This window comes from Equus caballus, chromosome 7, assembly GCF_041296265.1.
Source record: "Equus caballus isolate H_3958 breed thoroughbred chromosome 7, TB-T2T, whole genome shotgun sequence".
NCBI classification, from domain to species: Eukaryota; Metazoa; Chordata; class Mammalia; order Perissodactyla; family Equidae; genus Equus; species Equus caballus.
Genome location: NC_091690.1, coordinates 83574557 through 83598490, shown reverse-complemented (window position 1 = coordinate 83598490; position 23934 = coordinate 83574557). Strand labels below are relative to the sequence as shown.

At 51.6% G+C, this 23934-nt stretch overlaps 1 protein-coding gene across 16 annotated transcripts in view; it reads right to left on the bottom strand.

Annotated features, from left to right (window-relative positions):
* The window catches only part of MICAL2 (microtubule associated monooxygenase, calponin and LIM domain containing 2), a 223567-nt gene that overhangs the window by 75141 nt on the left and 124492 nt on the right, over positions 1-23934 (bottom strand). For 7 of the 16 annotated variants that reach the window (XM_070274785.1, XM_023646061.2, XM_070274790.1 and 4 more), the window contains 7 exons: positions 22631-22759; positions 13567-13674; positions 12327-12513; positions 10907-10995; positions 9086-9188; positions 6368-6425; positions 5119-5340 (listed from right to left, as the gene is read on the bottom strand). In XM_070274785.1, coding sequence (XP_070130886.1) covers positions 6385-6425; positions 9086-9188; positions 10907-10995; positions 12327-12513; positions 13567-13674; positions 22631-22759 — 657 coding nt within the window. In that variant the 3' untranslated portion in view covers positions 5119-5340; positions 6368-6384. Of the gene's footprint in view, positions 1-5118; positions 5341-6367; positions 6426-9085; positions 9189-10906; positions 10996-12326; positions 12514-13566; positions 13675-22630; positions 22760-23934 lie in introns of those variants that run through there. The other 9 variants (XR_011441129.1, XR_011441130.1, XM_070274780.1 and 6 more) reach the window with 2 other exon arrangements.

The window sequence follows — 23934 nt, the reverse complement described above, 5'->3', positions numbered from 1 at the left end:
GGCAGCAGACATCCCAGCGCTGGGCAGGCCTCTGCGCTCAGCTCGCCTCAGGGCAGATGGGAGTGTGGGCACTGCTGCAAGTCCCCAATGGAGTCCCCACAGCCAGGGGACACCTCTGGCCTGGCTGGGCCTGGAATGGGTTGGGGTGGGAGGATATTTGATCTTCCAGGCACTTCTAGGCCCCCACAGTGTGAGGAGTCAGCTTCTTGGGAGGGAGGGGTCACCCCTGGTTCCCCTGCTGCCTGCCCTTTTTTGGTCTCAATTACAGGCACTTGCAGGGTGACTAAATTCATGAAGTTAAAGGCAAGTTGAGTCAACCACGTGCCTTGGCGTGGGGGCCTCACCCCCCGAAGCCTGGGCTGTGGTGGAGGGAGCATTCCCCACCCCACCTCTTGTCTCAAATCTGCCACCTGGACTCCTGTGTCAGGACCCCAGGGGTGGGAGAGGATGTGTGTGACCCAGTGGCCTGGGCATTGATGCCCAAGGGTATCCCACTGGAACTGCTCTCTGCTGCCCCCCTTGGGCTTGATCCCTGAGAGGCCCTCCAAGCCCTAAGGGCCACACAGCTCTGCTAAGAGGCTACGTGAAGATCACACCCCTTGGGAGGCAAAGCGGAAGCAAAACCTAAACTCTCTTCTCCCATCCATCAGAGGGCTCCGCAGGGGTCGCTGGACACAAGGTCACAATTCTCTTCCAGGTTCTCCCTCCTGAACTGAACTGATGCCAGCAAGGCCGTCTCCAGCCGAAGATGGCTGCAGGCTTCCCAGTCAGCAGTCCATGCTGGAAGGCAGGGCCCGGCATTCCTTTATTTATCCCTCAACTATTTACCTAGGGCCACTATGTGCCAAGCATGTGTTTATTGAGTGTTCAAATGAAACAGAGATGCCTGCCTTCAAGATGCTTATGTTCTAGCAAGAGGGAAAACAAACAAACAAACAATATACACAATCAATCAGTGAATCACATAACATGGTTGGAGGTGACAAATGCTATGGAAAAACCATCTAGCAGGGTAAGGGGATCAGGAGAGCTGGGTGTAAGGTGCAGGATTAAAGAGGGAGGGAAGACATGGGAACAAAGACTTGAATAAAGGATAGGGTCAGCCATATGGATACCAGGGAAGGGCATTTCTGGCAGAGGGAACAGCCAGTGCAAAGGCTCCAAGGCAGAGCATGCCTGATGTTTGAGGAGGCCAGTGTGGCTGGGGACAGTGTGTGAGAAGCAGCAGGTCAGAGCACCAGGGGCCAGAACAGACAGGGCCATCTGAAGCCAGTGGGCGCCTTTGGCTTTTACTCTGAGTGAACTGGGAAGCCTTTGGAGAGTTTAGAGCAGAAAAGAAACCAGACTTAAGTTCCAAAAGGATGACTCCAGCTGTCGTGTTGAAAATAGGCGAGTGGAGCAAGGCAGAAGCAGGGAGACCCCATCGGAGGCCACTGCAGTGACCCAGGGAGAGCTGACAGTGGCTGGGCGGTAGTGCGGAGGCAGGGCCAAGAGAAAGAGGAGTCAAGAATGACTCCAAGGCATTGGGGTGAGCAACAAGAAGAACGGAACTCCTGCTTCCAGCCATGGCTCAGCCCAAGGTGGAGTCTGTTTCAGGAGACGATCAGGAGTTAGAGATGCTGGGCGGACATCTAAGTGGAGATGTTGAGCAGGGAGTTGGAGACCGAGCTGGACTCCACACTCCCTCTTTGCTGAGACTCAGGCATTCACTAAAGCAAGACTAAAGTCCTGCTGGCCAGTGGCAGGAGATCAGGGGGCTCCAGAGCTTAGGAGGGGGGCGTGTCTGAAGGGAGGTGACCAGTTACCTTCAAGAGAGCTGGGGATCAGAAAACTAGAGAAAAACAGATGTTGCCACTTGGTGTGAATTGAGACCTGTTTAGTCCTCAACCTGAAGATGTCCCGTCAGGCACTCTGGGCCCCAGCTGATCTAGAATGGCCAAAGGTCTCCCTCAGGGCCTTCCCTGGTGCACAAGACCAGGAAGGTGTTGTCTAGAACTCAGCAAGAGAGTTCTTGTTGCCCTCAGTGCTGTACCGGGCACGCTCACCCATTCACAGAACCCTACGCCAGAGGCGTCCTTAGCCCCAGTTCACAGGGGGCTCAATGTCAGGGAGTTGGTTTGAAGGGCTGGAGTCAGAGCCGGGTCCCTGGTCAAGTCCAGGGCTCCTCCCACGTGCCATGGCTCTCCTGAGGGCAGCACCTGACCCTGGCCTGCGCCTGGGTGACTCTCTGCTCCTTGATGGTTGAAGATGCTGCTCCAAGCCACCTCTCTAGTGTCAGTGAGCTTCTGCAATATCAGTACCATCCTCAAGGTTGCCACGAGGGGGTGAAGAGCTAACGAGGTTGCACACGGAACGTGCTGGCCCCGTGCCTGGCACAGAGGAAAAGCTCAGGCAGTAACAGCTGGCCCTGGGGCAGTAAAAGAAGCAGTCACTTCTTTAAGGAATTAAAGAAAAAGCTGTAAAAGTGAATGACTTCATTGATATAAAGGCAAACAGCCCACCCACCGTGCTTGTCCCACTTACTCCACTTAATATTCAGGTTGCACGGAAATTTGTTTCTTTGCTGGATTATTTCTTTAGGATCAGTTCCCCGGGGTAGGATTACTGGGCCAGGAGGTCAGGGCCTTTTATGGAGCTTAATAATTGTTGCCATATTGCCTTCCAGATGAGATTGTCCCCATTTACTTCTTCCTCAATACTAGTGATTAAGTCCATATTTTTTCTTACAATCGATTTCCCTTTTTCCTTTACTAATTCAGTGGGAACAGCACAATTAATTTACATTCCTTTGAAAGCCAAGTAAGAACATTTTTGTGAATGCTTGCTTTTTTCTTTTTTAGTGGTTTCTTTTCAAATTTGCTTGAATTTGAACTGCCTATGCACAGGCTTTGCCCATTTATCATTGGGTCTTTAACTGACAAATTTCCACTGATCACCTACACTGTGCAAGGTGCCTGGGAACACTTCCTTTGCATAAACCTTTTTTTTTTTAAAGATTCGCCCTGAGCTAACATCTGTTGCCAATCCTCCTCTTTTGTTTTTCCCTCCAAACCCCCAGTACCTAGTTGTATATCCTAGTTGTAAGTCATTCTAGCTTTTCCATGTCGGATGCTGCCACAGCATAGCTTGATGAGTGGTGTGTAGGTCTGCACCCAGGATCCGAACCAGCAAATCTCGGGCTGCTAAAGCAGAGCACACAAACCTACCCACGTGGCCATGGGGCCGGCACCCCTATATGAACTTTTTAAATATCACATCAAATTCAAATTTTTCCCCAGTCTGACTGCCTATTGAATATTTTCATTTTTACTGTTACATGTTAATTTTTAAAAGCGAATCTAGTCAGATTTGTGTCAGGTTTTCCCCTGTAATTTTTTCCACAGAGGGTTTAAAGCTTAGAAAATTACCACCCATGACCTAATCAATACTTAATTCTATTTAATATTTAATTCTATTATTTTGCTTTTTTGATGTTAAGTCTTTAATCCAGAAACACTGGATTAAAGAATATTCTACCCAACACTTATGTAAAGTGTAATATGCAAATGAAAATCTCCTCCAAAACAAGCAAAAACCCCACTTCAAATAGGTATGGGAAAGGCCGCTTGAACAAAGTTAATGACGCTTCTTTCCTGGAGGACTCCTCAGAGACTTTAACATGCTCTTGAATCTTGCGGATCTGAGGTTCTGGGAGGACTGGTATGGTTAGCATAAAACGTCTTTCAAACTTTGTCACGGTGGAGCCCTTTATTCACAAAGCACCTCTTGGAGCCAGCGTTCCATTGCCAAACTTTGGAAAATGTCGCTTTAACCCAACTTCAGATCAAAAAATCAAAACCAAACTATAAGCTCCATGAGAGCGAGGACTTTTGTCTGTTTTATTCCCTGCTCTATTCCCAGCACACCGTGGATGCTCAATAAATATCAGTTGAGTGAACAAATGAGTGCATGTACCAACAAGTAAGTGCATGCACGCATAAACAAAACTGATCATGTCTAGTACACAACACTGAGGTACATGCATTCCAAGATGCAGGGTAGGGAGGGACCCTGTGTGGTTCACTGCTGCATCCTTAGGACCTAGAACATGCCTAGGGCATGGGAGGCGTTCAACAAATACTGGAACAGATGAATGAACAAAGGAAGGAGTCACTTGCCCAATCCAGCTCCTGACTTCAGTCCCTAACACCCTTCCTTTCATGGAAGGGAAAGGGTCGCCCACCTGAGTAAGAGTACAGACCCTTAGTCATGACCCCAGGCAGTTCTGAAGGCAGATCCAGCTGCCAGCAGCTGGCTTAGAGGCCCAGAGCCACAGAAATGCCCTTTGGAGGTGCAAGGGCCCTCATGAAGTTCACAGATGAGTTTTCATACCAGCATCAAAAGCCCAGCGACATCCAGCCTGGCAATGGCAGGCATCCCCCACTAGGGAGGCTGAGGAAGGAGGCAGCCTTCTTTGGTCCTGTTCAGACCAGCCAAGTCAGACTCCAAATGTTTCCCTTGGGGACAGCCTGGAGTTGGGTGAGAGCCTGCCATGGGTGCTGTCCTCAGATTGGCCCTGTGGGCAGAGGCTTGCAGCCTAAGACTGAGTGACCAGAACCTTTGGGAGCAGGAGAGGCCTCTTAGGATCACAAATGGTTTGCCATCTGGATGAGCACACCTGCCATGTTCATGCCATCCTGAAACCCATGTCCTGGTCCTTCCTCCTTACCTTTCACCCATCACTCAGCAGGACAAACATAAAACTTGCAAGAGCAACCTTTGCTATACAGGAACCTAAGTAAAGAGCTCCTACAGGTCCGTGGCTTGGATGGAGGGGGAGAAGGGTGCAAGTAGCTGTTAGGAACAGACTGTCTTAACAGCTGAGGTGACGCCGACCAGACCCTCCTTCAGCTACGCCCAGCATCTAGAGCAGAAAAGTACCAGGAGTTTTCAAGAAAGAGACCCCAAAGCCTGGCCCAGGTGCATTGGTGACATTTCCAAATATTACCCCTGGGTAATATTTCCTTTCAGAGTGCCCAGCGCAGCCCCAGAGTCCCATGTCACCGCAAGTGCAAGTCCCGCCAGCAGTTTAGGGAAGACTGACCCCTCCCACGGCAAAGAAGAGAGGAAACAACAGGCTTTATAAAGAACCGTATTTATTTTCATTTACAGCATCAAATACCATAAATAAAGCTAAACATTGTTTGCCATGTGCAAAATACAGGGTTCCGTGTGGCACTGTAAATGGCTCCCAAAGGTCACAAACATGCATTACAACGAGATGGGGGAGGCTAGCTAAAGAGGAGGCTGACAGGGGAGGAGGGCATTCTTTGGTTGACATTCTATAAAGGGAGGGAGACTCTGCAAGAGAAGATAAGACAAGAGCAATGACTTCGTACTGGCTAGGATCTGCACCAATGCAGTGAGCAATGCAGCATGCAGGGCTGTACAGGCAGGCCGAGAGGTCAGCATGGCTCTGGGCCTCATGCAGGACAGACACCCCCTGCAGCCTGAGACCACGAGGCCTGGCCCACAGCAGCTCCACTGTACTTGGCATGGACTCTGAAAGGACTCTGAACGTCCTCCTGCTCCAGATAATGAGTCAGTGGGAAAATGCGTTTTGAGCAGAGCCATGGGGCCATTGAAACTGGCTGTTCCAGGCCTGGGGCTGAACTGAGTCATTTCCCAAAGCCATCCCTGGCCTGTGATGATGATTGCTCTAGATGAAGCTTCTGCATCATCTGGGGCTTTACGAGCCAAGAGAGATCAAAAGAAGCACAGCAAAATCCTCGGATCTAAAGTACAGCTTACGGGAGAGAAAGGATTTGCTTGGAAAATTGTGATCATGTGTTCAAAATAGAGGGTGGGTCAAGCTTGTGATAAAGCCTGTGAGTATTTTTTTTAAATCCTGTAAAAAGAGTCACCTATGGTTTTGATCAATAACATCAATGGTCTTTCTGATAGAAGCAATTTAAGAAGATGCTTGTATGCATGTGCTTTTTCAGAGGTTGCTAGACAAAGGAGTTCTCTTCACAGGTGACAGAGCCCTCTCTACAGTACTGTCTCACAGTCAGGGTTAACCCTCCCAGGAGGGTAAGCGGCTTCGTAAATGCAACTGGAAAAGCATGCACGCAGGCCGCACAGGGAACAGAGGGGAGGCGGGGCATGCACCTGTGTGGACCAGGCTGCCGGCTCAGGAGTGAGTGGACTCAGGAACAGCTTTCAAGCTGGACACCACCCCACGTTGTTAACCGACCATGCCACGGAATGAGGCCATTAGTATGCAAGACACTCGCAGTTAGCACACCAGTACCACGGCGGGGAGGACGGGGCGGGAAGCGGGTTAGGGCTTAGTACCACTCTGAAAATCGGCAAGAAAACCAGTCACCTCAGAGCAGAAGTGTGTCAGCCAAGAAGTGGGTGTAGCACTGGAAGGTTGAAATGAACTGACGGCCACAGTGCAAGGTTGGGAAGAGAGACAGAGAAGAGAATTTAGTCTGGGGGACAAAAAGAAACAACTGACAACATGAGAAAGCACAGGAGTTGAAAATAAGGCCAGCATTAAAAAAAAAGAGGGAAACTCCCCTTAAACAAGTCATTGTTGCATAGGACAGGTGAACCTTTCTGGTAGTGACCAGCTACCTATCTACGAGAGGGGACATGTGTGGTTTGCATATGCCAAACGCTCCACTGTCCTCCACTGAGAGTGCACGTGGCCTCAGGACCCCCACCCCCCAAGACCCTCTGACCCAATTTACTCTAGGGCCTCATACTCATTCTGGAACATGCTGTGGATGCTGAGAGGCGTCCACCCTGGATCCACCCTTGGTGCTGCCCACCAGGAAGGTTCAGTCTCAGAACATACAAACATCTCAGGCTTCCGACAGGCATACCCCGTCCCCCCAGAGGAATTCAACCTAGTCTCCTCCTAGCCATGAGTGACATTCTCAGAGACTAACTCTGGCTTCGCAGAGCATTCCACAAAGCATCTCAGCCCACCGTCAGCTGATGAGAATAACAATGACGCGGCTGTCATGTGTTCGCATTATGACCTCGAGAATTTACTTTCTAGAATCAAACATAAAATGAATCAAGGGCTCCTCCCACCATGCTGAACATTAAAACCTCAGCAAAAATTTGGTAAAACACAATGCAAGTCATCAGATTGAGAACAGTTCCAACAAGGTCAGAGGCACCCATTCCCATGGACCCGGCCACAGCCATGCCCCTGTTCGACCCAAGGACTTCAGAGAAATGTCTACAGAAATGCCCACCCAACAGAAACTTGTCATCTCAAAGCCCTCAAGAGTTCTGGCTCCTAACTCACACCAGGATCCCTCCTTCCTTACTCTGGAGGCTATCTCTAGTGTAACAAGTGCATGGAGCTGTCTCCAGCCTGGCAACTCTAGATACACTGAGCACGGTAGCAGGTCTGTCTCTGTCAGCCTCCCCCTTGTTCAACCAAACCCCACAGCTGTGCAGATCCAGGCGGCAGAGCGGACTGGGGCGAGCTGAGGCCTCCTCCGGATGCCCAGAGTGAAGAATGCAGGTGGGCCCGAGGCCTGTTTTTGCCCTTAATAGGGCATATTTCTTTGGCATCAGTTGATACACAACTTCCACTTCCAGCCTCCCTGCCAATCCAGACCCAGGGCAGCTTTCCCCTGGAGGTCAGACACATTCCTTTGCTAGGACAGTGTGAAAATAAACGGTTTCTGACTGTTTTGACCAAATATGCATGGTAGCCGAATGGCTAGGCAGCCAGGAAGTCTGTAGCAATGCTCACTGGGCAGGCCACGCTTCCCAGAAATAATGCCCTGAGGTGCTGACAAATGCCCTCAGTCCCAAAGGACGTGATGTGAGAGGGCAGATGCTCCCCTCAGCCTGACCATCATGGACCCTGAGTGGCCTTGGCTCAGACTGCAGCCTGGGCTGGGGACCTGACAGGGAGCCCCAGGGTTCATAGCTCCTGGTCAATGCCACCAGCTGACATAGCTCCTCCTTAGCATTGCGTCAGCTTGACAGAGCCCTGCACGGTGAGGGGCCGGCCAGCCCTCGCCACAGTGCTCGTTAGTGGGAAGTGAAGCAATCTGCTTAAAACCTTGCGGTTCTATGTCATTTGACTGTGCTTTGGTATGGGGCGACAAAACCTTCAAGCTGCTATTTTACATCCAAACAAGAGAGCAAAACAGTCTCCTTCATCCAGGAGGACAGATAACAGCCGACTACACACTGCCACGTGCTTTTGTAGGTTTAACTCTATTTTGTCCTTCTAATTCTTTCTCCTAAAATGATTAGGCTTTCACGTTGCAACAAACTGCCCCCTGTCGACAAGTGGCATCTGGGTACATAAATTGAAAGGCACTGGTCAGGAGATGGCACACTCACTTCCATTTATATAAAAGCCCAAATCACTAACATTGCAGGCAGTGACTATTGTAACCGACTGCCACGTGGAAGGGGTTTGTAATACCAGTTATAAACCTCAAACGTGTTTAGAAAAACTGACACTCAGAAAAAAAGGCTTTCTCTTGGCTTATAAAAGCTAAAAATTGAAATGTAAACCTAGAAATATGGCTCGCTTTGGTATAAAAGAAGTACAAAGCTATAAAAAACATCCTTCATGTCGTGCTGGCCCCTGCGCCACGAGCAAATGCTCACCCTGACGACGGAGGCGCGGGTGGCCAACATGGACTCTTTGGCTTTGAGCTAAGTGGTTCAAGAATGCTAGGCGTCCTGGCCAGCACCTTCGCTAACTAGGAGCACACCGCCCTCTACCCTGAAATGTTAAGGCATTTTGGGAGGCCAGCACTTCAGTAGAGCTTGACCGGGAGGCACCCGAGCACCCAGTCGCGGATGCTCTCGAGCGTCTCCTCGGACTCCTGGAACATGGAAGCCAGGACCTCGGAGAACACCCAGAGGAGGGGCAGCCCGAGGCTCAGGAGCTCGTACGTGTAGCAGTAGTTGTAAGCATTGTCCCTGAGATGCAGGCCGGCGGCGCGCAGAAGTCCCTGCATCCAGTTAAGCAGACTCCGGGGAAGCTGAAGCAGGCCCCGCGACAGCTGGAGAGGCCAGCTTAGCGCCTTCCTAAAGAAGGAATGGGTGATACCTGGGGGGCTGCCTGCGGGCGTGCCGATGGCCGCGGCTGCGCAAGAACTTTCCATGGGAGTGTCTCGCCGAGGGGCTTCTGGCTCTTTCCATATCCCCTCCTCCTGAGAAAGAGATCAAAGGGAGGGCAATGAGGCCGTGACTCTCACAGAGGACTCCTCCAACAAAGCAGACGGAGGCAGCCAATAAAAATGGAACTTAGAAGGCCCTGTGTTTTGCAACTAACCCCCAAAATAATCTCAGCCTCATGCATTGCTGAACAGGGGCTAAACATGGGCACAACTTTTCTAGAGGGCAACTTGACCATAAAGTTCACAAGCCCTCAAAACACACATGCCCTTTGACTCAGCAATCCTATTTCTGATGATATATGGTAAGTAAAGAATCTGAACTATGGATGAAGATACGCATACAAAGATTTTCACTGTACAAGTATTAAACAACATGAACATCCAACAATATGGGACTCAAACCAATTATCAACTATCTTTTACAGGCATCAAAAATTATACTCCAGGGACCAGCCCGGTGGCGCAGTGGTAGAGTTTGCATGTTCTGCTTCGGCGGCCCAGGGTTCGCCAGTTCAGATCCCAGGTGCGACATGGCACCGCTTGGGAAGCCATGCTGTGGCAGGCATCCCACACATAAAGTAGAGGAGGAAAAGGGGCACAGATGTGAGCTCAGGGCCAGTCTTCCTCAGCAAAAACAGAAGGATTGGCAGCAGATGTTAGCTCAGGACTAATCTTCCTCAAAAAAAAAAATTATACTCCAGGGCCTGGTGCTGTGACCAAGTGGTTAAGCTTCTACCCTCCGCCTTGGAGGCCCCGGGTTTCACTGGTTTGGATCCTGGGCACGGACATGGCACCTCTCATCAGGCCATGCTGAGGCGGCGTCCCACATGCCACAACTAGAAAGACATACAACTAGAATATACAACTATGTACTGGAGGGCTTTGGGGAGAAGAAGAAAAAAAAAAAAAAGGAAGAAGATTGGCAACAGATGTAGCTCAGGTGCCAATCTTTAAAAAAAAAAATTATACTCCAAAAGAATTTTAATGTCATGGGAAACTGTTCTTGATATGTTACTAGTGAAAAATGAAGGATATAAAACTGTAGCAATAGGATTCCAACTAGGGTAAAATACATTTAGAGAGGAAAACATCTGGAAGGAAATGTTACAAAATTTTAATTACGGTTTTCTCAGGATAGAGTGACGTGGGGTGATTTAACTTTCCTTTGTTATATACTTTCATTTATTTACCCATTTTTCTACACTGAGTCTATATGACTTGCACAATCAGAAAAAAGCTTTAAGTTGCTGGTCTGAGCTGGTGGTGAGTGATTAATCAGGGCAGAGAGGTATTTGCTAAGTGCTGCCAGAGGGGGTGCTGTCACAAGCCAGCCATAAACTCAGCAAGCCAGACACTTTGCTGACATCCAAGAGGCTGGGGAAGAGAAGTGGACACCGCAGAGGGTTGGCCCTATCCGTGGCATCCTTGCAAATAGGCCCCTATGGTCTCATGCACTCCAGGCACAGGGGAGACACGTGGCATGGGACAGGGAAAGCTCTTGGGCTTCTCATAAGCAGCAGCAGAGCCAGTCACCGGGGAGCTGGCATCTGGAAGGGGATAGTCCCAGAGGCTGGCTGAACAGACTGAGGCAAAGGGACCCTCACATCAGGGAGTAGAGACTCTCTTCTTCAGCTGTGGGCCTCAATCCCTCCAAGGCTACACATGTTGGCCTAACGTGGAGGAATCCTTGAAAGCCTTCTCCTGTCTGGAGGCCTTCCCTGTTTCACCAGCACTTTCGAGACAAAACATACCTCTCTTTGTTGCTTCAAGTCTGCCCGTCTCTTCCGTTGCTGGTTATTGGTTTTACAGTGAATGAAATGAGGCTTGCAGAAAAACTTGCCTGTGAAAAATAAATACATACACACACGCACACAGGTTTTTCTCTTGTACACCAGAGCCATAGCAGACATAAGCCAAGTGCCTACCGTTGTCTAGGTCAGAAAATGCCTATAACAAGGCCAGGACAGCTCAAACTTAGGAAATGGTTCCTGTCACCTGCCTTAAAGAAGTGGCAGCCAGCAGGACCCTTTGCTGCTTCGGAGGCAGGCCGCAGCAAGGCGGGTGCTCCGGGGGAGGGGGCTGAAACCCTCAGATAATCCCCAAAGCACATGGAGGCCAAGTCTCTTCCCCAGGCCAGTTGCCAGGCAGCGAAATGGACAGATCTGAATAGCAACACTGTTTCTAGCTCCTCTTCCTTTCTGGGACCCCTGGGGGTGGGAAAGGCTCAGAACAGATGGCCACAGTGATGGGGAGGAAAAGACCCCGGCGAGGTACACACTGGGCCACTGGCCACTGCCCAGGACCATTGGGCGCCTTCCAGAAAAGCCTTCTTTGCTCATTGTTTCAACAGTAACAAGAGTGACGGGAATAATGATAACAATAGGAAAATCTGATGAAGGACCCACAATATATCAGGCATGATTCTAAATACTTCCGGTGATTTAACTCACCAATCCTCACAACAACCTTTTGGGCTAAGCACTGTTACTCTCCTCATTTCACAGATGAGGAAACTCAGGCACCAAGAGGTCAGGTGACAGGCCCAAGGTTATATGGTGGTAAGTGGTACGGTCTGGATTTGAACCCAGGCTGTTGAGTTTGAGGGGGTGGAGTCACAAGACTGTGCTGGACTGCTTCTCATTATATATGACAGTGTGAAGAGCAAGCGCTGAAAGTCAGAAAATAACCACTCATTCCAGTGGGCGCAGCTCCTTCATCGATCATCTCTCGTAGGCCATTTATCAGGAGAGATGTTATTATTATGTTTTTTTAATAATGCACACTTTATAAATAACAACATTAAGATGTCATCATTTATGGAAGCCTTATTACATGCCAGGTCTGTGCCGAGCATGTTACATAGGTTATCTGGTTTGACTTTCTTGACCACACAGACACCACAAAAGGTGGTGAGACTGAACAAGAAGACATACATAAAGCACACGGCACACAGTAGGTCCTCACCAGTGCTGGCACACCCAGGTGCTGCCGCCTTCCTCTTTCCTCAGGACCCCCTGCCCCGCACAGGCGGCCTCTCTCTCTAGCTCCCAGCTCCCTGAGCAGCTTTCCTGATGACACTGTACCACCTGGAGGTGCTGGGCGTCCCAGAGCCTCCAGAAGGATGGGAGCCCAGGCCAGAGACCAGTGCCACTCCTGGCCCCTGAGGGTTACCTTCATCAACGTCGAAGGCATAGGCGGCCAGGCGCAAGGTGGTGGCGCAGACACTGCAGCGGAAACACTCCCGGTGGAAGAAGTGGCCCTCTGCGCTCAGCCGCTCCATCACGTACACACGCTTCTTGCAGAAGTAACAGGTGTCGCTGCCACCCAGGTTCAGGGGAAACACCTTTCGAATAGATTCCTGGGGGCACAGGGCAGCGGGAGAGAAGAGCAGCACATTAGGGCTTGCACTGCATCCTTAAAGGTGAGGCCCGGGCTTGTAGATTCTGACCCGAATCACGGGGACCTCGTGGGCTCCTATTTGTTGCTTTTGTCACTGCAGGCAGCACAGCAAAGAGTGACTGAGGGTAGGAAGATGCCCTCCCACCAGACCTCAACCCTGCAGGCGCTGATGTAAGTGCACTCCGGGGCAGGCCGGCCAGCAACAAGGCGGCCCGGGGGGGCCTCCCCCAGGCTGGTTGTTCTGGTTTCCAGTGGGGGCAATGTTGCCCGGTCTGATGGAGTGGGCACCCCTCGAACGTGCCCGCTCAGGGACGCTGTCTCCAGGAATCTGTCCCAAGGGTTACATGTTGTCTGAGTCTAGAGTGAGGTCGCTGAAAAAAGGTTTCACACATCTTTGCCCCCCTGCAGTGACTTACGTCAGGCAAGGAAAGCATGTGGCATCAAAACTGCTCAGAGAACTGCAGAAAAGGGAGAGGCTGTCAATCAAATTCCTAAATGCCAGCAGGGAGGGCGAGGGCCGGGACAGGGGGGCACCAGGATGACTCCAGGGGAATGTGCCAAAAGGAAACCCAAAGAATTGTCAATACAAATCGCTGGTGATGGCAGTGAGTGGCCTTATTTGGAGAAAGAGAATTCAGAGGAAAGGGATGTTTCCTCTATTACTGAATTCTCAATCCAATACCAAAGGGCTGCTCAGGCTGGACAGTAAACTGATGGTAAGGATGCCCAACTATGTGGATGGCCTCGCCTGGCCTTTTGCCTGAGTTCTCCAGAGCTCGGACAGCAGGGAAGTCACCCTGCCTTGTGAAATGACCCAGAAGGGAGCTGAGGGAGGTCTGTCTGCAAAGAAAAACGCTAACCTCTACTCTGACCAGCCCATTCCTAGTCCCTCTTGTCCCCCGAGAAGGGGAGCCCCAGGAGGGCCCAGCCATCCTCTCTGCACTCTGTGCACCCTCCTTGGGAGGCCAGAGCTGGTGTCTACGGGAGAAGGCCGAGGGGTGTGCGTCCTTACCAGGTCTGGAGAGGTGGCCTGGGTCTTAGGTCTGTGATCATTCATGTACAGATTGACCAGGACTTCAGCTGCAGCCCCTATTCCGCTGGACACTCTCCCTACCGTCAACTACCCAAGAGCAGAGGCAGAGGAGACAGAGATAAAAGAGAGGCAGTTAGCACCCAGAAAGAAAAGACAAGCAGCTGGATGCAGGAGATGGCTCCACACCCACAGACAGACAGCACCCAACAGCCCGAGCAAAGGAAAGAAACGGAACCCCGCGGCCCTGGGCGAGCCAGTGACTCGTAGAGTTCCATCCACTGGGGGCGCAGGGCCTTCAGGAGTTCACGAACTTCTCTTTTCACAGGGTGGTGAACGAATCCCAGAGAGAGGAAGGGATCTAGCCAAGGCTGCTCAGCAGAGAAATGCCAGATTCAGGAGTCTACTCGGGTCTCCTGACCCCCAGCCTGGGTGCCCTCACATGGCCTCTCTCATCAGGGGCTGGGACAACTTGGGCTGCTCGGGCCCTGTAACCACCAAAAGGGCCTATATGGCACCTGTGTGACCCATTGCCTCCAAAAGCCCAGAGGGAGAGAAGCGAGCAAAGGAGATAGAGAGCTGAGGATCAAGACCTCGCAGACAGACAGCTGCCTGCCGCCTCCTGCAGAGGCCCCTCCCCCTGCAAGGGGGTGGCCGGGGCTGCCGCTTGGTGAGCATGGGGCCCCCAGAGACCCCACTCCACCAGGAAGCGGGTCTGAGCCCGAGCACCAAGCTCTCAGCTTCTGAGCTCAGCGTCCTGCACAGTAAAATGGGATAATCGTGCCTGCCTCACGGGTTTGTGGTGAGCACTGAGTTATGAAGACATGAGCCAGAGCACCTGGCACTTAGCAGGGCTGGGCCAAGATGGACTTGACTCCTCCCTCCCTTCTTCCTCTGAATTCAGCAGCCCCAGCCTGCCCCATCTCCCTAGGGAGGGATGGCTGTGTCTGATCCCAGTCCCTCCAGGCCACGACCACAGAGCACCTTGCCAGAAAATGCAGTGACTAGACTAGGAGACAGGAGGGAGCAGGATGGGGCCTCTGCTGCAGGCTCCAGACGGCCTCAGAGCTGGTGCTGGGCAGGTCAGCTCCACGTGGCCCGGGGATCACGGCCTGACGGGCTTCGGGTGCCCGTGCTCCTGAGGGAGTGATGGCCCGTGCCTACCCACGAGAGCCTGGATCCCCATCAACGCATCATGGAGCGAGGAAGGGGTGGGAGGTGACAGCCTAAGCAGACACAGCGCAATCACACATACACTCCCCAGCCAACCCCAACTTGCTCCCCTTTCCCCACCAGCTCTGAAAGGCCACCCCAGGGCCTGCAGTCTCTCCTCCAGGGAGGCAAACATGCACAGTGTGAGATTCTGTGAACACTCTTCCTGACCCCAAGGCCCTGGAGGGAAAGGGGCTCCAGGCCCTCCCCAGCCTCTGAATACAGCACTGGGAGATGCGGGCAGAGACAGCAGAGAGTTCGGCTGGAGGCCCTCGGGCACAGGCTGATAGCCACCCAGAGGACAAGTAACAGTGACTCGTGTGTGGGCGAAGGAACGCCCTCGATCTCAACCCAGGACTGCTCTCGAGAGGCCACATGTGACCTGCCGTGAAAGCCTCACGTCCCAGCAGGAGTTTGGGGATGTCCCCACCCCCGGGGGCTGTGCCCACCCTCAGAGCCTGAGGCCAACCTGTCGGATTCCAGCAAGAGCACGGGAACTACGGGGGGATGAAGAGGGGGAGAGAGGGCAAGTGGGCTGGGGAGAAGGACCAGCCCCCGAAACGCACGCTCTCTTTCTTGTTAAGGAAGCCAACACTTACAGCAACTTGGGGACAGTCACTCCAACCATGGGAGGGGCTCTTGGGGATTGCAGAGAATGCAGCTGCTGGCTTGCTGGGGGCAGGTCTGGTCCCACGACTCAGACAGATGGGACCTCCTCAGACTTTACAAAGCCTGTCCCTTGCCAGGAGCAGCGTCTGCCAGGCCAGTTCCCACCTCCCCCCACCTCTCAAGCTGGCCCAGCCTGGGAGAGATGAGGATTCTGCCTCCAAACACACTCTCTGCCACTTTCAGGATTTCACAAATGCCAAGAAACTTGGCTCCTGCTTCCAAGAACTGTTCGGGTGCACTGGCTCGGGACAATAAGCCATTGTTGGCCTGATGTTCCATCCCCTGCTGGGGCCCCCAACACAGGCCCCTCAGAGAGGGGCTCTAGAATACCAAGTCCTTCCTGGGTTTACATGGAAATAAAGAGGGAGGGAAGGCAGGGGAGGTCAGAACTACATTCCTGGCCACACTGCCCCTGTGTGGCTGTCTGCACTGGCCCGGTGTGTGAACTGGCTTCCTGGTACTCTCCCAGAAAGGCAGCACGCTGATGCCATGATACCCACGTGCAATTATTGCCTCCCCTGAGTTAGCAGAGATCAAGGCTGTACTTTCTGGGGCTTTAAATACAAGTCCCTACTGAGACCTTATTAACCACTTAGCTAATAAGCACTTGTGTCGCTGAAGTTTCCGTGCAATCCTGACTGACGGATCAATGACAGGAGCATGCAGAGGGCTGCAAGGCTGCCAGGGGGTGTCGCCAAAACACGTCTGTGCAGTTGCGGGCCTGCTCAGTTTTTCTACCAGCACAGGACATTGTCCAGGTCACCTGGCCAGGCGATCCAGAATGAAGACCACACCTGGTCTTTCATTGTGGGCCAAAAAGGTTCCTTTCTCCCAGCTGACTGTGAAATCCCCACACGGTCACTGTGGCTTTCTTAAGAATTATGAAATGAAAGCACCCTTAGGAAAAGCAGTATTGGCTCTCCGACGTGCCCTGCCCAACCTGATGGAAACCATTCCAGAATCACCTAGACCCAGAGGTGAACCAGGACTCCCTAGAGAGGGCACAGGGGACCAGGTGATGGAGCATTTGTCTCAAGAGGGGAGAGGGGGCCCTTGAAGCCCACCCCAAAGACCAGTGTGAAGGTGGCGCTGCCCTGGGATCACAGGTTATCTTCTGTTTCCTGACAGCAGGCTGCCTAGCTGGCTCTGTGAGAGTGAGGACACGACCAACTGGACCTGTGCTAGCTCAGTGCTCCTCAAACTATCAGTGGTGAATGATGAGATTTTGCTTTTTCTTTTTAAATCCCTTGTGGCCTGATACTTGCAGATACAAGAAAAATGAAATACTAGAAATATGATCACACACTTGGATGTGTGGCAATGTCAAAATGCTCTACAAGCGTCAAAGGCTCGGCTCACTTGCTGTGCTCATTGGGTCACAGACGGTACCTGCCTATGAGCAGCACAGCTCTAACCGACTGGGAAATTTCCAGGCTTTCTGGATCCTGGGAAAGAAAGAGATGCTCAACTCACAGAGAAATTTCCGGAAAACTCATCCTGGTATTGACCTCGGGGCAAGATGCACAGATTCTCAACAGGGAGGTTCATGCACTGAAAGGCAAGCCACGTCTGGTCCGGGAAGGGCTGGTCCAGAGGAAAGCTTGCCATTTGCCCGGGAACAGTTTGTCTAAATGCAAAGTTGGGCAATCTGATGAGCTGACCAAAAATGATCCCATCCCAGTCACTAGTTTTTTAAGAATTGGTAATTTTGGAGGGCCAGGGGTCTGCTTTGGGAACCCTTTATGTGTCTTTCAATATTCTCATAATTTTGAAGAATTGGGGTATTTCTCACTACTTTTCTTCCCTCTTGAATCTTAATTATTTTTCAGCTAATTAACTAGAGCAAGCTGGAATGGTTGGACATTTCAGGTGGGCCATCATCTCACATTACATTAGATTAACCTCACATACACCACTTCCCTTCTGTGAGCCTCAGCTTCCTCATCTGTAAAATGGGTAGACCCCCACTATCCCCCCAGGGCTGCAAAAGAGAGTCATCAAAGAATCTGGGCCGTGCCTCCCATGGTGCTGGGCTCTCAAGAAGCACTTGGCAGAGAGTTAATGAGTCCACGGCACCACCACTGGGGCAGCTTCGCATTTCCATATTCTGGGACTCTTCTCCTCTCTTGGATGGCCTTCACTTGGGGGACTGCTGGGAGCTTGGGTTCCCTCCTCCGCACGAGTAAAAACAATGCACCCACCCAGGCTGAGCATACTGGCTTGTCTCCCAAGTCACCCTAGACTCAAACACGGTGACATCACTGTTGCCCCAAGCACTGTTGTCAAAGGGTGCAGAAGATGGCACTCCTGAGGCGATCCTGTCACTCTAGACTCAGAATATGACGGTCCCTGCCTGGATGTTGGAGTCTTTCTCACCCTGCTCCGAGCTGGCCCATCTCCCCTTGAGTTTGCGCCCCCTGATGTCATGACCCTGTCTTACTCAGCTCTGCAGTCCTGGTCCAGGGGTGATGCTCTGAATGAGGGAGGATGCAGACTCCTGGGCCCATTTGTGTCCAAACAATGGTAACCCTCCCCTGGGGCCTGGAGCTCAGCCAAGAATACCAGGCGTCCAGCTTGCTCATATCCATAGCTGGGCCACCTGTGGCCGCCTGGCTTGCTGTGAGCATCACAAAGCCCACATGGCTCTGGGAGCAGGGAGAATAGAGCTCCCAGGGCCTTAGAGCTGAGGGCTCATGAGATGGGGAGGTTTTGACAAGTAGGGTCAGAGGCGTTCTCCTGGGCCTACTTGGGCAACGACATTCCTCACTGAGGAGACCCTGGATGACAAACATCAGAAGACAGGCTGGTCGACCAGAGTCCTCAGCTATATGCCCAGGGCAAGGAAAGGGAGGGCAAGGACTGGAACCCCCTGTTTGAGGGGGTCCGGAAATGATACGCTCAGAGCCTCTGCGGCTGTGACCTCCCAATAGGTATCCAGCTCTGCGCCTTTGTCCCCTGTTGCCAGATGCTGTCCTGCTGATCATACGTGTAGAACCTCACGGCCCTGCGAGGTGGGTCTTATGATACCCCTTCGCAGATCGGCCAGCTGAGGTCCAGGGGGCTCTAACTCACCCGAGGCCACACTGTTCCTAAGTGGCTGGGATAGAACTGGAAATCTGAAGGGGACTTCTTTGCCTTTAGAAAGAGAGGAATCAACATGCATTTAGGTACATGAGCTTTCTTCTAGAATTCTCCTCCACTGGGGAAAGAGCACATTTACTGGATACTTCTGGCATTTTATGTACGCTAGTTCATTGCATTATTCCCATCTCCTTCAGGAGTAGCTGCTGTCATCTCCAATCTATAGGTAGGAAACTAAGGTGCTGCAAGGTCCCCTAACTTGTCTGAGTTCTCAGGGTGAGCAATCGGTACTCTGAGCCCAAGTGTGACTCCGAGCCCATACCCTTCTCCCCATAGTGCCCTGTCTCCCTGAGGCACTCCAGTACTGTGCAAATTAAATCCCCCAGGCTAGGATGCACACAGGAGACCTCCAAGGGGCTGCCAAGCTCCATCCCTGGGACAGACAGAAGGACAATGAGGTTGGAGGCGGCCTTGAGATCCATCCTTGCATCAGATAAAACAAAGGCAGATTGCTCAACTAAGACTGCTCAGCTTCCCTCGAATATGCAAATCTCTAGAGTAAACCCTGCAAATCCAGTTTTAAAACAAACACCCCCAAGGGTAGAGAAAGCTCCTTTTGCAATGCACATTGCTCTTCTAACCAAGGAGGAGGAACCCACAGTCCCCAGCCCAGCGAGGTTCAGCTGTGCAAACACTCAGCCGCCATCTTGTTCTTGCAAGAACTCACCACCTTGACAAATGGCTGGCAGCCACGTCAGAGGCCAAATCACTAGTGGCTTCCCTTCTTTAAGAAAGAAGTTAACTAATGGTTGATACAGGGCTGAGACCTCTACAGGAGGGCTGGTTTGATGGAATGGATGAGCCGAAAGGTGCTGGGGACACAAGACTGAACACCATCCCATAGCCTGAGGTCTTGAAAGACAAAACTCCAAGGTAAGAATCTGGGCCCTAAATAAGAAGTCCTCAAGACTCCCCATGACTGTTCTGGCCAAAAACCCAGCAGCACCACTCTGAATCCTAAGGGAACGTCAATCCGAGGGGCAGGCAAGTGCAGTCTGAAGGCAGAGCCCTGGCCACATCTCTCAGAGTTGGGGACCTGAGCTTGCATCCCTGCGAGTAACACACGCTTGTTGTGACAAATTTGTCTGAGTCTATTCCCATGAGAAGGTGATTATCCCTGGATCCTCAGAATTAGGGTGCAGGGCTCCAGGGCAGGAACAGAGATGCACTGCCTGCCAGGAGGTTGCCAAGGACTGTCAGTCTCCAAGTGCATTTTTCTTCCTCGGGCTCCCCTGAATGGAGGCCAACCTGGGTCACTGGGCAATCAGAGCAGCCCATAGTCTGCTGGGAAGAAGCTTTAAGGCCCAGGTTCTCTCGAGGGGAAGGCTCCCTGAGCTCCACAAGGACTGCACGAAGCTCTTTGTCACCAAGCTGTCACCTACTTTAAGGGGCAGCCAATTCTCACCTCAGAGGAGGCCGTCACTCTGCCAGATTCTGCATGTGCAAAGCCCAGTGTTGAATCAATGGTGGGGTGGGGCCCAGGAGAGGGAGGAAAGTTGGGGGGCTGGGGGGCAATGCAGCTGACAATATCCTTTCTAAGACTGTTTGAAACTGGAAATTCACCGTTCACTCCACCCCTAAGTGCCTACAATGGCTTCAGAGTGAGATCTGCAGGGCTCTGTGGGTGTCGAGTCCAACTTGGGTCCTTTCCACAAATGGAGAAACCAAAGCACAGAGAGGGTAAATGACCTGCCCTCTCCCCAATCCTTCCCAGCCAACTGTGAAAGGCACATCAGCCTGTAATTCTTAAACCAGAGGCTTTTAACATAGCCCCATTACACCGTCAGCTGATGGTCAAGGCTGGCTCAGAAGACGGGATAAGAAAAAAGAGGGGTGATTATTCTGCCACAACCTGGGAGAAACAAGGAACAAAGCTGTAGAGGTGAGGGCTCGAGGACGTGGGACTGGCCATCTCAAAGCCTGCCCATTTGCAGCCCTCCTTGTACCTGAGTGTGGGGCTCTCCATGGGCACAGCCTCTGGGCTGGCCCCTCTGAGAACTCCATTCGTGCTTGGCCCCCACGGTCCAGAGGAGAGAAACTGGGCTGCAGACAGGAGCCTGGGCACTAGTCTCCTCTCTGTACCTTTGTTTCCCCATCTGTGACTCTGCTCCTGCTCAATGCTCTTTCCCAGGAGGAACCGCCCTGCCACCCCATTGAAAATTGCTACCCTTCCCCAGCACACCTGGTCCCTGCTACTCATTCTGATTTTTCCATAGGGAGTATTGTCTTCTGATATATGATATAACTTACTTATATATCATATTATTGTTGATTGTTTATTTCCCTCTACTAGGTTGTAAGCCTCATCAGGGCAGGAACGTGACTCCTGATCATTGATGCCTCTCCCAAAAGCCTGACAGGTCTGACGCCAAGCTGACCTTCAACAAATATTTGTTGAACGAATGAAGGCTCACTCATTGGCTTACTGAGTGACGTTGGTTTAAAGAGCCCAGTGGAGAAGCCGCCAAGGGCCCTGTTGATGAGAAAATGGGGTCCAAATAGGTCAGGAGACTTAAGGTCAAACAGTTGACCAATGGCTGACCTGGAACAAGATGCTGGCCATCTATCTCAGCCATGGCTATTTGCAGTGGAGTCAAACATTGGGAGTGTTTGTGTTTCTCTGAGTCTTCTCCTGCCACCTTCCAAGGAGGATCAATACCCAGGTTGAGGACCTTGGAGGGGGTGGAGCTGATAAGAGTCCTTGCTCCTTTCTGGGAGACCCTACTGCACCCTTCTCCCACAGCAGTGGGGGTCAGTAGGGCTGGGACTCCCAGCTATACACCAAGAGGCAGCTCCTAATTTTCCATTAATGCACCAGCAGGTTGCTGGTTTGTGCATGAACCTAACAGCATGGAAGCACGTGAGCAGTAACCCTAATGAGGACATTCAGCGCTGCATGCCGAGCAGAGTCCTGGTGGGAGCTAGACAGGCTGAATGCATTCAGAGGAGCAGTCTGTGGGGAGGAGGCTCTGAACCTACTCCTCTGAGTACTAGCTAAAGAAGTAGGTCTCGCATCCATTTTTAGGCTCATCCATTCCAGAGGCCAAGCTCCCCAGGAGACTGCCCCCTCCCACCCCAGCCTGGCATTGTCTCAGCACATTAGGTAAACAGGAAGACAAGTGGAAAACACCAAAAGTGCCCTAGAACCCAACTTTAATAATTGTTCATCATGCACTTCACTATCTACTTAACCAAAGTTGGCTCCCTACTCCCTCTCCCGTTCTGAGCCAAACTCTGCACAGCTAACTGAGTCATCCTTCTAGAACACAGAGTGCATCCTTCAGCAGCTCTTTCTAAGAGGATAGAAATTTCCTAACATGGAAAGAGTGGGCTGACATTCACCCTCATTCTCCACCCTTTCATAAATACTTTTATCCCCAAATCAAGTTGCACTGGAATCCTATCTTTCCATTCATGCAAGTTGTCTGCCTGTCTTTGCACATGCTAGCCCCTGCCCCTGACTTCTCTCTAGCAAATCCTCCCAGGAAACCTTCAACACTCGGCTCCCCTATCACCCACTCTGTGAATTCTTCCAGGCTTCTCCCCTTTACCTTGCCCTGTACACCTCTCCTAGAACCAATGGATAGTATTGCATCAGGTTCACCATGTGAAACTGCCATTTTGTTAGGTTAAAAACAGCCAAATATCGGCAATTTCATATAGTAAAAATGTTCCTTATTTCTATGCGAATGTGCTATTTCCATCTAAACTGTCATAAGGGAACTGTACCTCCCCCGTTTGTCTTCTCAGCATCTGGCACCATGGTTGGCATAAGGTGGGTGCCCAATGAACGCTTGCTGGACGAGAGAGCAGTGTCACACAAGTTTTTGCACACTGCCTGTTCCACTATGTTGCTTGCTCCAACACAGAAACAAAAGCAAATCCAGGACTGTTGTAAAGTACCTTATGGATTCTCATCCCAGCCAAGCCAAGCTTCAGATATTTGTCTGTGCAGGTCAAGCAGAGCCGAGAACCTCTCAGAACATGCAGGGAGTGGGGGCAGCTAATTGCTCAGGACAACTACCTTTCTGGCAGGAGAAACAGAGTCAACAGTCGATGGAGAGGAAGTAGCAGCTGGATCAGGAGACGGAAGGCAGGAGGGAGGAGATGGAGGAGGAGGAGGACGAGACAGGCCTTTAGAGAGGAGTTTATTCTGCACAGAACAGAAAGAGGAGACTACGATTATCCCCGGGGAAACTCTCAGAGATGCTCGCCTCGATGACGCAGCCCCTTGCCTACGCATTCAAGGAGAGGAGAAGACATCCAGGCCTGAGGCTCAGGACAAAACAGAAGCCTCTATCTTTGGAGCCCAGCAGGACTGTCCAGCTCCTGACTACACTGCATTCTGCTACACCTATCCCAGCTCCCTTGTCACTCCAAAATAGCCGGAGCAGATCCATCCTGGTGCTGCCGAAGGGTGCTGCAGACACCAGCGCTGACTCCTGAAGCCCTCGCTCCCGAGCTCAGTGGCAAGGAGCAGCTGCAAGCTTAGGAAAGGAGAATCTTGGGCTACTTTGGGCAGACGGCCCCAGCAGGGCCTCTGCAGCTGCAGACAACTGTGCCCGTCTTCCGGCAGCCATGCGGAGCCCTAAAAATGAACTAAATGCAAAGCATCCTTCCCATGTCGATGACTCTGCCCAGTAGCAGAGGACACAGGTCTGGAGGAGACGGAGTGAAAGCAGCAGAGGAGGGAGGTTCTAGAGACCAAGCTGCCGCAAGGCAGGGAGAACCTTACACACACACACACCCCCCCACACCACGGGAACGCACTATCAACCCTTTCACCTCCTCGCGAGCACACGCTCTTCTCATCAGCAAGTTTCTAAATAAGAACTTGGCTTGGAGGGGGCCGTGCTTCCTATTTTAAGGCAAAGCCATTCTTGGCTCCATGCTGCCTTTGGGAAAGCAGAGCGCAGGTTACAGCAGGCGGTTGACGTCCGTGTTCAGCGTCTCCCTGATCAGGGCCACAGGGAGACTGCTCCATTGTGCCCGAAAACGTCAGGAGCAACTAGTTTGCTCTCACTTTAAAGGCACTGTGGTGCGATTCTTGCAACTGATCAGCTTTCCCTCTTTTCATTGACCCTTAGGTGGCTCAGAGCCGACTCAGAAGCTGTCTGGGATCTAACAGCATGTGTTCTGTTCAGTAACATTTTCCTTCGATCTGAGCCTACTTTTCTGCCTTGTTTTTCCCCGCACTGTGATTTATTTACTCATTTTGAATGATCTCATTTTGGTCTTTTTTAGAAACCAGTTCGAATTCTCTAGTGGCTTGAAAAGTGAACAGCGCCTCATTCTATAAAACGAGGAGGAAGGAGGAAATGAAGCTCC